The 13,033-nt window shown below is 44.6% G+C and overlaps 1 protein-coding gene across 2 annotated transcripts in view; it reads left to right on the forward strand.

Annotated features, from left to right (window-relative positions):
• WWTR1 (WW domain containing transcription regulator 1) overlaps window positions 1–13,033 on the forward strand; it is a 185,283-nt gene that overhangs the window by 34,765 nt on the left and 137,485 nt on the right. Inside the window, exons 1-2 of one of the 2 annotated variants that reach the window (XM_010858109.1) lie at window positions 803–1,104; window positions 1,508–1,944. In XM_010858109.1, the coding sequence (XP_010856411.1) occupies window positions 1,514–1,944 (431 nt within the window). In that variant the 5' untranslated portion in view covers window positions 803–1,104; window positions 1,508–1,513. Of the gene's footprint in view, window positions 1–802; window positions 1,105–1,507; window positions 1,945–13,033 lie in introns of those variants that run through there. The other variant, XM_010858108.1, reaches the window with a different exon arrangement.

Genomic DNA, 13,033 nt, shown 5'->3' on the forward strand with positions numbered 1-13,033 from the left:
GGACATTCCAATCCTCCCACGACCCGCGAGGATGTCGCGGGGGGGGGGGGGGGGGCATGCTGTCCCTTTCCAGCACCGAAGATTTGCCCAGGTTTCTTCTCAACCCCTGGTGACCCGAGTCACCCTGGAGAGGAAAAAAGAACTGATAAATGGTTTCAAGCTTGTTTGTTTACAGTGAACTAGTTGGCGAAGTCGCATCCCTAGCGACAGAGGCACTTTCTGGGCACCGTCTGCGCACGAGCAGACAATTGAAAGCCAAACAGCCGAGATGCCTCCTCGCCAGACCAAATATGGTCACATGCAGCCTCCCGTGGAAAGGCTGGCCTCGCTGGTGTCTCCCCGCGTCGGAGCGTACCCGGGCCCGCCCTTAGAATCACTGATCAGTGCCGCGCTCCGGCCTCCCGGCCTCGGTACCCGGCACGAAGAGAAGGCGCGGCACCCAGAACCCGCCCTTCTTCTGTCTGGGCCCCTTACTCGCGTGTCTTCCGCCGCCCCCAGCCTGGTTTCGGTCCACAAGTCCTTGATTAAACAGGCTCGGGCCACTTTCCCTTTGATCCCGCCCCAAGTCCGTGGTAAACTCAAAGGAATGCAGATCCAGGGTTCCGCGAGAGAGGTCAGCGAGACCAGGAGGAGTGGGTGGGGGGCACCCATCTCCTCTTATCCTGCAGAGTACCCAGCACGCCCAGGGTTTTCTGGTGCCAGGGTGGAAGGAGGAGGAGGAGGAAGGGGAGGGACGAGAAGGGGTAGGCAGGCTCGGGACTTGGAGGTAATGCATAATTCAACAGCTCAACTTTCGGACCCGCCTCTTTCCTGGGAGTGGGAGTTTGCTCCAAACTTTGTTTATGGGACAGTCCGGGATCCGCGGCGGCCGCGCAGTCTGCTTCTCCGCCTCTCCGCGGAGCGCGAGCGCCTGAGGCCAGTTCGGGGGATGTGAGAGCCGAAGCCTCTCGGCTGCCAGACACCGAGTAGGGTCGGGATTTGCCAGCCGGGCCCCAGCTCCAGCCCTGCAAGCTCGGGACGCAGCCGAGCGACCCAGGCCCAACGGCGAGTTCGGGCGGGACGGCGGCCACCGCACGCCCAAACTCGGCTTCGCTGCGCGCCCAGGTAGTGCCCGCTGGCGCGCGCCCGCTCACCCCGCACCACGCCAGGGCGCCCGGCTCCTCGGGCTTACCGAGTGGAGACGTCTTGGAGTTGGCTCGGGTTGAGACTTTTGAGGGCGCTGCCTGCTCTGGGTAGTTTCGACCTGTCCTTAGACACCAGCAGTTTCATTAGCGTCTCCAGTGCAGTTAACTCCCAGCAGACACCCCCTCCCCCTTTCCTGGTAACTTCTTGGCTTCAAGAAAGTTGCATAATTCTGGAGGCCAGGAGGGACCCCTCCCCCATCCTGCTGGTCTAAGTGCTGGGTGTCTGGGATCCCGAGGCGGACACCTATCTGTCTCTTCTCTCTATTCTCCCCTTTAATTCTCAGACCTTCAATAAGAAGCTAATCTGACCTCCTTTCTCCTAGCAGAAGATGAATCCGGCTTCGGCGCCCCCACCGCTCCCGCCACCCGGGCAGCAAGTGATCCACGTCACTCAAGACCTAGACACCGACCTCGAAGCCCTCTTCAACTCGGTGATGAATCCCAAGCCCAGCTCGTGGCGGAAGAAGATCCTGCCCGAATCGTTCTTCAAGGAGCCTGACTCCGGCTCGCACTCGCGCCAGTCGAGCACCGACTCGTCCGGCGGCCACCCGGGGCCCCGACTGGCTGGCGGCGCCCAGCACGTCCGCTCGCACTCGTCCCCCGCGTCCCTGCAGCTGGGCACGGGCGCGGGCGCCGCGGTCAGCCCCGCGCAGCAGCACGCACATCTCCGTCAGCAGTCCTACGACGTGACCGACGAGCTGCCGCTGCCCCCGGGCTGGGAGATGACCTTTACGGCCACTGGTCAGAGGTACTTCCTCAAGTAAGTCAGCCTGGAGCAAGAGGGGGACACAGAGTCACAATACCCAGGCCGCGCGCGCTTGTTCTTGTGCGTATTCGTGACCGTGCGTGCATACTTGCGTGTGGGTGCCTGCGTGTTAATGTGTGTCCTTGCACGGCTTTTTTCCAGAAATCTGGGAGGCTGGAAGTGGGAGTTAGTTTTAGGGTGTTGGAATTGTAAGGGATCAGAAGCTGGGGCTGGTGGAGTTCATCCAGGATCCGGGAAGTTGCGAGATTTTCAGGACATGAAAATTCTTCGAGGTAGAAGAAAAAAGTACTTGGGCAGAATTCTCGTGAAACACCTAGATGACTATGCGTTGAGTCTGGAGTACTGATACTGGAGTACTTTGACTTCTGGACCCAAACTCTTACTCCTTTCCGGCCCACTCTAAGTCAGGTAACTCCTAGGCTGGTGCACTGCGATGTGACATCAAGATAGTTCTAGAACAGAACTGAGGCTTGGGGAGGAGAGAGGAACTTCTGTTACTGGAGGTGGTCTGCTGTCTCTCCACTGGAAAAGGGAACACTCACTGACTTAGGCCTTACAGCTCCCAGTTCGGTGACGTAATGACCATACAGCACCCCCCAGTGATGTAATTAGGAACTGCGTGGAGAAGTAGTTGTGGGCTGGACAAATCAATTGTGTGGAAATTGGGTCAGGAGTTCTATTGTGTTGCACTCGGTAACCTAGAATATCATCGATCAGGAGCTGCTTTGTAGTATTTCCCGACAGGTTGTTCTGGCTTTTCGATGTAGTGAATTTTACATTCGAGTGGAATTAGACTGTGTAGAAAAATGTATTCACAGGCATAAAGAAGGTTGCTTCAATTGTGGTACCCTAAAATAATTATATTCTGAAGGAGAAGCCAAGCTAGAACTTGAAACATAACCAGTGAGGTCATGGTGGGGTCAGGCCATCAATGGCCTGGATAGAAGTCCTGCCAACTGGAGCACTTGGTTCAGGATTGCCTGCACTGGCTGGCTGTTGATTGCCGTGGAGGAAAACTCGTCTTCTGAGAACTTGCCTTAGACTTTATTTTAAAGCCTATATATACATAAAATAGAGTAGTTTAGAAGTTGTTATGTGCAATTTTAATAAGGTAATATTTGATACTTTGATTGCTATGAGAGGCTGCTGCTGCTAAGTCACTTCAGTCGTGTCCGACTCTGTGCGACCCCATAGACGGCAGCCCACCAGGCTCTATGAGTGGACCTGATAACAAATACACAGTGATGGATGGAGGCTTATAATAGCCAACCATTTTACTCATACTGGTAGCCAGTTATTTCTTCTCCATCCCAAAGCTGTTGACATCTTGTGTAAGAAGGAGTTCTTTGTTATTGGTGGGGTTGATGTAGCGCTGAGAAGCCCTTGTCCGAAACAGTTGCTGATCGTTTTAGTCCACAACTGGTCTTCTGGTTATTGAGTGCTAGTGTGGACACATACTGAGTGCTTTGATCTAAATAGTTGGTGGAATTCAAGTATGTGATGTAATAGCATGACATTTTTCTAAGTGTGATGATATTGTTCTAAAGGATGGCATTAGTTTATATACTGTGTGTATATGCAAAGTCATTTCCGACTCTTTGCAACCCTATGGACTGCAGCCTCCCAGACTCCTCTGTCCATGGGATTCTCCAGGCAAGAATATGGGAGTTAGCTGCCTTGCCCTCCTTCAGGGGATCTTCTTGACCCAGGGATTGAACGGGCATCTCTTGTGTCTCCTGAATTGGCAGGCAAGTTCTTTACCATTAGCTCCAGCCCTTATATACTATATAAAGGTCTGAAGCAGCATGTTGTGTTGCTTATTTAGGTAAATGCAGTTTTGAATATGTTATTATGACTTTTGTAGAAATGGACTTAATAGTACATACAAATAGAAAAAGACCCAATATTTTACAATAATTTTGGAAAATATTTTTGGTCCCAAATGATTTTTGAACTATGTTTATATATATACATACACAAATATATATGATATGCGATTGGTATAACTGGTTGCTAAAAATAAGAAATAAGAGCTAGTCTTGCCTAATGTCTGAGGAAAGCTAGGGGAAAAGATCCCTAAACAAAAGCAAAACAAAAGAATTCTCTTTTATACACATTTTGAATGATTGGAGTAGCTCAAAAATATGTTCGTGAAAAGTGGAAGTTAGCCTTGGGTTTAGAAAAAATTGATCTGCTACATCTGCCTTATCCCCCCAACTAAAGCCACTCCTTGGCTTCCCGGGTGGCTCAGTGATGAAGAACCCACCTGCAATGCAGGAGATGAGGCAGGAACCATGGGTTTAATTCCTGGGTGGGAAAGATCCCCTGGTGGAGGAAATGGCAACCCACTCCAGTATTCCTGCCTGGAAAATCCCATGGACAGCCCATAGGGTCACAAAAGACTTGGGCACAACTTAGCAACTAAACAACAACAATAACAGAAAGCCACTCCTCAGTCCAAAGCTGGGTGAATCTCCTTTGTACAGTCAGTGATGACAACAACTGGAAAAACATGTAGATAATAGGTCTGTAGGCTTGAGCTGATAACAATCCTTGAAAATTGTTGGCCAAGTAGCTAAGGGAATTTAAGAAATTAAATCACTGTGATCATTGTCTTTTGAGATAAAGAACTCTTCCAAGAGTTCTCTGAATTTCTTTCGGAGCTTTGTTAAAGTTGGAATAAGGTGAACGTTATATGTCATATTTTGTTTCATCAAGCAGTGTATCTTGGTGGATTTAAGTAGAAGCTTGGAAAATGATGGCCGCTGACCCTGGATTAATTTTCATAAAAATCTACCCATGACTTTGCACCATCATCTGTGAAATGGGGCTAGCAGTAGAATCGTATTCTTGATTCTGTCAGGAGTAGAGGGCTTTATAAATCAGAAATCAAATCATTTCATAATTGACAAGGTCATTTTTTAGGGGAAGGTTAGAAAATTGAGGCCAGGGAAGGGTATCAACATGACTTTGGGAAAGTCACGTGCTTATTTATTGGTGGACTGGCCCTCTAATCTGTTGCCTTTACTTCAGGAGCAATTTTCCCTTTTCCATGCCCCACTTAATCCCCATGTCACTTCCCCAGTTGAACAATGAGCTATGTGGGATATAAAGCCTGGACATCTAAGAGGCTTTAAACAGTTTTTGTCATTTTCTCAGGTAAGATTGTTCTTATGTATACAATGTAATTATTTTCTGACACCTGTTAAAGGACACCTTTTCTCAGTGTTCAAACCTTCCCTGTGATGTTAGGGTGCCATTTAACTGTGGGCTGGATGGAACCAGGCCATGTTAAAACACAGGGCCTCTGAGATGACTGCACCGTTTCTGCTGTTCTCTACAGCTCATAAATCAGGTTGGGGTGTGTAGGTGTTGGGCTCTCCGCAACAGGGTTTGAACACTGATCACATTAAAATTTAAAAAAAAAATGTCTGGTTATAAATGGAATACATTTGGTGTATCTAGACCAGAAAATAGAGAATTATAAAGAAGAAAATGATCTGGCTTCAGTAGAACTTTCCATTCTTACAGAAAAATTGTATTTGAATAACATATTCTATAAGAGAATATATCCCTACTCTTAAATATAATTCCAGCTGTAACATTTGCTGCCACTCCCAGGTTTTAGTAATAATTTTAGTGTTTAGCCTTTTCTGTAATGTGTGGTAGAAATTTATTTTTGTCAAAATTTCTCAAGGCTCACAGAGGCAACTTTTAAATTTTTAAAAAAACTGTTTCTGTATTTAATTCTTAGATTCTTACCTTCTTAACCCTTTAAGTAACATGCTTTTACCACTATTGTTATCAATATTTAACTCCTAATAAGAAAATGAGAAGACTCTTGAGAGTCCCTTGGACTGCAAGGAGATCCAACCAGTCCATTCTAAAGGAGATCAGTCCTGGGTTTTCTTTGGAAAGACTGATGCTAAAGCTGAAACTCCAGTACTTTGGCCACCTCATACGAAGAGTTGACTCATTGGAAAAGATTCTGATGCTGGGAGGGATTGGGGGCAGGAGGAGAAGGGGATGACAGAGAATGAGATGGCTGGATGGCATCACTGACTCGATGGACGTGAGTCTCAGTGAACTTCGGGAGTTGGTGATGGACAGGGAGGCCTGGCGTGCTGCGATTCATGGGGTTGCAAAGAGTCGGACATGACTGAGCAACTGAACTGAACTGAAGAAAATGAGAAATGTAGCTCCTTAAAATGTTTCTTTTTTCCTCTCCCAAGTTTGATATTTACATTATTTTGAGTTTGTCTGTTAGGTCACCTTTGTTATTTTCTGGAAACTTTTGACAGTATTTCTTGACTCCCCATTTTGTAAGTCAAGGAGATTTGGGTGGCTGGCAGTTCCACAGTTTGCTTTTTGTTTGTGACACCTCAACATTCCAAAGCTCTGAATCCATGACTAATAAAAATGTTGTGCTTTGCCCCCCAATTGACTGTATTCGTAAATTCTTCTTGAAGTTGAAAAACTGGAAGCAACATTTAATATAATTTACTGCCTTGTGTATTAGATTGGGTCTTAGACTTGCACACTGGGTCTGGTGTCAGCACTCCTGAGACACTCAGGAGGATATATCCAGCAACAAAGTCAAATGGATTCTTTCTTTTCACTTTTCATCAGTTGTTTAAATTTGTGTCACCTTTTAGTTTCTTCATATTTGGACCTTGACTTTCGTAAAGATTTTTTTTCTTAGTATTTCTAATCGCCTTTTTATGCATTGATATGTTATTTGCCTTTATTATGATCTCAAAATTTTCTAGGCTCGAAATCCCCTTGGTTGTCAGGTTTCTTTTCCTTAAGCTTTTATGTCCAGATTCCTTAATCTTTGTGTCCCATTCTGGTTTCTCTCTAGACCTACAACAGGACTGTCATCCTAGGACTTCTCTTTCTTTCCATGGCTAAAAAAGCTGAAGTACAAACTTCAGTAACTTCTTAAGAGATGTTTGTGGGAGGTAAAGTTTTCAAATTCTTTTCAGTTAGAAAAGATTTCGTTTAAAATTGTTAAGTTTTACTTTTCTTAAAAAAGAACTGACTCTGGCTGGTTTTCTCTGTTTACCTTTGGTTGACTAGATAATGTTGTTGTTTTCATGAAGAGCCTTTGTCAATCAAAAAAAATTATTTGCTGCCTTAGTTTCCTTGTCTGTAAAATAAGGATCATAATACCTATTTCATGGTATTTGGAAGATTAGATAACATACCTGAAGTGTCTGGTACATAGTTGAATTTCAGTACAAGTTCATTCTTGCCTCCCCACATGCATACTCTTGTCTACCTGGCCAAAATCAGATGCAGAGACTTTGGTAGTAGGGTAAACTAATTTTGGCTCTTAATTAAGGTTTGGCGCTGAATGACAGCCTGGATCTGGAATTGCAAGCTGATTTTTAAAGTTGAAAATAAGAACTGACAGTCCATCTTTGTGTTAAAAAAAACCTAAATAGGGATCCCCACCTTGGGGCATGGTGGCTTTTTGCTGCAGCATCTTGGGCAAAAGGTATCCAATCACTTCTGAGGAAAGTCTACTTTCTGATTTTTATAATTTGGCTTGTGGCTGCTAGTTTTGTGTGTGGGCTGGAGTTGGAAGGGGAGTGGGATTGAGAAGTGGGGAGAGATGAGAAGGGGAGGTAACTGACATGTGTTGATTATCTGTTCTATGCCAGAGGAGGCGGGGAGCTGAATCGGTGCTTCTCAGGGAGATCAGAAGCACCCATGGGGCCCACTCCTGACACTTGTGTGTGGAAACTTTATTCAGAACCCTAGGTGCTTTTCACATATTCTTTCTTTTAACCCTCACAGTGACCTATGAACAGGTACATATTATTATACCATTTTACTGTTGAGGAAACTGAGGCACAATAAGGTTGAGTACATGACCCAGGGTCACATAACAGGCACGTGGCAGAGATGGGATTAGATTTGTGATTCTCAAACCTGTCCTACCCTTGTATTCTGTTGCCTCATGCCAATTACTGCCCATAATTAGTCCCTGTAATTAGGTATCCTTGGTGACCAGATAACTTTGGAGTGGTGGGTGGAGCACTAGGGTTTGCTTCCAGGCTCAGTCTGGGCAATCAGATTTGGAGCTCTCATTGTTGGAGAGAGAGCAAGAGAGATGATAAAGCAAATCAACCAGAAATGGGTAGTCTATGGACAATGACTATATTTTCTCATTGAGATTTTCACCATTCATGAATCCATACCATTTTGCAGGGAACACAGCTGTGACATGGCGGGAGGATGACCTAATTTATGCCAGGATTGGATGTGTTCCTGATGAAATATAGTTAGGTAATGTGAGTAAAGTAGCTTAAAGGAGAAAAGGGTACTTCTCATTGTCTTTATAATTGCAGAGATTGATTAGGAATAAATTGCTTAAAGGGTTAAGTGATCTTAATTTCTGTCTGTTGACAAATTGAGTTAAGACAAGTGGGAATTATACCCTTATCATCCTTGTCTTTCCTTTCCTCCCTCCTGGGGTCAGGAAATATCTAACCACAGAAGAGGGTGATGGAAGTGAAAGAACCCACCAATCCAGAAGATAATTTTTATTAAAAAGTGTGATTAGGAAGACTGAGGGTTGAAGTAATAAACTTATTGTTGAAGGGCAAGTTCTGAGGGGATGGCCTGTCCACTGAGGGACTGTGAATATTTTAGTGCGTTGAAATATCAGCAGAGCAGTTTTCCAAAGTGTATTCCTAGGAACCCTAGTCCACTCAGATACTTTGTGAACAAAAGTTCACAAAGACCAATAGATTTGAGATACGTTGCATGCTCTATCCCTCTTTTGGAATTTCACAATACACATTAATGATTCCAGAGTCACTTATTACAAAGCTAGTTCATTTTTAAACCAATATTTCACAAGCATATTTAATTTTTGAACATTTTACTCCAACTGTCATCTCTTACCATCCACCCAGGAATGTTCTGTAGACTTTGGGAAGCCTTTTTGTGACCTTCACTGTTACTTCTCTAGTTGAGAGTTTCATATTTAAATCAAGTTATAGTTTTTCTTTTCAGTATGCTTTGTGTATGTGTTAGGCTTTCATTTGTATTTCTTGGTTTAATAGTCAGTTACCAATGCTTAGAGATAAGAAATGGCCTTAAATATCAAACAAGTGGGGTATAACATAAAAAAGACCCAACAGTTATGGTACCTTGTGTAAGTATCATAATCCTGATACTATTTAAAAAAGTATGTGTGTGTGTCTGTCTGATAGAGGGTTCCATGAACAAAGTGTTTTCAATGGTCATTTGTGGGATTATGGAGATTTTTCTTGTCTAGTTTCTGTTTTCCTGTATGTTCCAAATGTTGCACAATAAACATAAATCAGGATAAGTAGGGTAAAAATCACAGAAGAGAGCAAGCACAGAGGCAAGGGAAGATGGAGGGGTAGATTTGGGTAGATGTGTGGGGCATGAGGGAATCTGAAAGCCTTAGCTCAGTAACTGAAGCCTGGAGCTTTTGTTACCAAGGAAGTCCTCTTTGGGAACTGCCTGTGTTTTCCTTGTTTTGGGTTCTTTTCTTTTTCTTTCTTTTTAAAAAGTTTTTATTGAAGTGTAGTTGAATTACAGTGTTGTGCTAATTGCTGCTCTGCAGCAAAGTGATTCAGTTATGCACGATAGTGTTAGTCCCTCAGTCGTGTGACTCTTTGCAACCCCATGAACTGGGTAGCCTGCCAGCCTCCTCTGTCCATGGACTTCTCCAGGCAAGAATACTGGAGTGGGTTGCCATTCCCTTCTCAGGGGGATCTTTCCAACCCTGGGATTGAACCCGGGTCTCCTGCATTGCAGGCAGATTCTTTACTGTCTGAGCCACCAGGGAACATATTTGACACAGTAATTGCTAAAATCTTAACCAAAATTTCTCCATAGAAGTCAGGATAAGAAGTAGACTTGATGGCAGCAGATCTTCTGAATTTCCTTTAACATATTTTTAATTTGCATGCTCTCTTTCTTGGACTTCTAGCTTTTATTTAATGTTCCATCTAGACACAGCAGATGACAAGGGGAAAAATGATGTTCGATGAAGTGAAATCAGCAATATATGCCAAGTGCTTAGTGCCATGCCTGGCTCCCCTGAAAGTTGACTTATTCCTGTTCTTGTTCCTGGTTGAGATGGTGATGGGGCCTTGCCTTTGTGCCACCTTAAGAGATCTTAACTGGTTCAGCATCTACCAGGAAAAATCACTGCACTGCTCTTATGTGCCCGTTCAGGGCACTGTGTGGAGAGGGGAGAAATCGGGCAGGTTTTCAGACCCCAGGCAGCTGACAGTCTAGCTGGAGAATCATGAAGAATACAGACACAATCAGGCTGAAAGCCCCTTTCTGACCTGTGTGCAGCTGCTCTCCCAGCTTGGAAGCGCTTTGAGGTGTGTCCCAATAAGTCAGTCATTTCTATTATGGTTACAGATCTGAAACTTCCAGCTGGTGTGGATGGCTTTTAGTTTCTCCCATTGGCTACACTCCTTCTGGCCTCAGGAACTTGGCACAAGCTGCTACCTGTGCCTGGAACATTATTTCCCCGCTTTTTGCCTGGTTAACACCCACACTACCTTCAGGCATCAGCTGAGGTGCCAGCCCTGCAGGAGGTTTTCCCTGACTCACAGCCCCCGCACTGGCTTAGATGCTTCGGCTAGGTTCTCCCATAGCCCTCCGTGTCTCCCCAGATTAGCATTGCCGCTGTATCACTGTGTGTTTTTCTTTGTGTGTGTGTGTGTGGTTTTTTTTTTGGCTGTGCCTCACTGTGTGTGCAATCTTAGTTCTCCAACCAGGGATAGAACCCAAGCCCTCTGCAGTGGAAACTCGGCTGTCCCAACCACGGGACTGCCTGAAATTACCCTTATTACTGATTTATTTCTCTTTCTTACTACACTGTAACTTCCACGAGGGCAAGAGTGGATGTTTTCCTTGCTTTGTCATTGTATAACCCGAGCACAGTGCCTGGCACATAGGTAGATGCTTGATAAGGAAAGAATCCTGTAATATTTTCTTTTAAATCTTTGCAAGCTTACAGCCTGGAATTCCTTGTAGGAATCTTCATGTTCAGGAATCATATCTGTCCCCTGCCTGGACTGAAAATTTAGAACCCTAGCTCGATGTACTAAATGCAGTGGTGAGGAAGATGGATCAAGGATGGGTATTCAGAGATGTTGTGGGGTGCCAAAACAGAACATGTTCACTGGGGGGAAATGTATATACTAGATTTTTTTTATTAAAAATATATATTTCTTTGTGATGGATTTTCTGCAAATACTGAAATACTGAATATTTGTCTGTCTCCCAATTTGTCCATGAAAAACCTTTCTTGGGGTTCACAGGTTGAGAAGCAACTGTGACAATCCTTTAATCCATCAAAAAAGTAGAAAACACAAGCAAAAGAAATATAACCCAAGTGAACAAACATAACTTTTACTGACTTGGTTTTATCTTTGAATTTCTTTTTAAAACATGACACTTGGGGAATTCCCTGGTGGGTTGGTGGTTAGGATTTTGTGCTCAGACTGCTGGGGGCTCAGGTTGAAACTTGGTTGGGGAAGTAGGATCCTGCAGTTCCCCCCCTCACCCCCAAAAGATGGCTTTTTAATATACTCTCATCAAAAAATTTAAGCAGAGCTGAAGAATGTAAAGTGAAAAATAAAAGTACTCCACCCTCTAGTTTTACTCAATGGAATCACTGTTCACATTTGCTTGTGTATCTTCCAGGGATTTATTATGTATACACATGACCTCATTTATACTTGCATCAGTTGGTTGTTTGGGGATCTTGGGAACCACAGCTTAGGTGGTCTCTTTTTCTGGTTGGTCCTCACACACCCTCAGGACTGAGTATAGATATGAGTTAAATTCTGGAGAACTTCATGAGGTTCTTGATGGGCGAAAAGCCTCATTGGGGTAACTATAGTTCAGAGACTGGGATTTGGCTTTGTGGTTTGGAAAATTGATGTCCTTGATGCTCCAAAACCGATCAGGATGTGGGTTGTACTGGGATGAAATGGGGATAGACATTTTAACTGCAGTTTCAGAATTCACAAGCCATAACTTGAATATTCTGCCACTCTGGAATGAAGGTACTCACTCACATGAGTGACTCAGTCATGGGGGAATTGCTTTGGTGGTGCTGGAAAAGGGAAGAAGTGAAATCAGTCATTTGAGGGCTAGTGAAATCATTTCAGGGACACTAAAGAGGTAAATTGGATAGGATTTGGTAATGGAGGAGATAAGGGCTGTGAGAAAAGGAGATGAATGGAAAATTTTCAGGTTACTGGCTGTATAATGGCTTGAATGGTAGTACTTCTTGTTATAATGAGCAGTATTGGAAACTTTAAAAGAGGCTGAGAAACATTTTAACACGTTAAAGATACCCAGATCAGATCAGATCAGATCAGTCGCTCAGTCGTGTCCGACTCTTTGCGACCCCATGAATCGCAGCACGCCAGGCCTCCCTGTCCATCACCAACTCCCGGAGTTCACTGAGACTCATGTCCATCAAGTCAGTGATGCCATCCAGCCATCTCATCCTCTGTCATCCCCTTCTCTTCCTGCCCCCAATCCCTCCCAGCATCAGAGTCTTTTCCAATGAGTCAACTCTTCGCATGAGGTGGCCAAAGTACCGGAGTTTCAGCCTCAACATCATTCCTTCCAAAGAAATCCCAGGGCTGATCTCCTTCAGAATGGACTGGTTGGATCTCCTTGCAGTCCAAGGGACTCTCAAGAGTCTTCTCCAACACCACAGTTCAAAAGCATCAATTCTTCAGCGCTCAGCCTTCTTCATAGTCCAACTCTCACATCCATACATGACCACAGGAAAAACCATAGCCTTGACTAGACGAACCTTCGTTGGCAAAGTAATGTCTCTGCTTTTGAATATGCTATCTAGGTTGGTCATAACCTTCCTTCCAAGGAGTAAGCGTCTTTTAATTTCATGGCTGCAGTCACCATCTGCAGTGATTCTGGAGCCCCCCAAAATAAAGTCTGACACTGTTTCCACTGTTTCCCCATCTATTTCCCATGAAGTGGTGGGACCGGATGCCATGATCTTCGTTTTTTGAATGCTGAGCTTTAAGCCAACTTTTTC

Source organism: Bison bison, unplaced genomic scaffold (genome assembly GCF_000754665.1).
Source record: "Bison bison bison isolate TAMUID 2011002044 unplaced genomic scaffold, Bison_UMD1.0 scf7180017864384, whole genome shotgun sequence".
Classification (NCBI taxonomy): domain Eukaryota; kingdom Metazoa; phylum Chordata; class Mammalia; order Artiodactyla; family Bovidae; genus Bison; species Bison bison.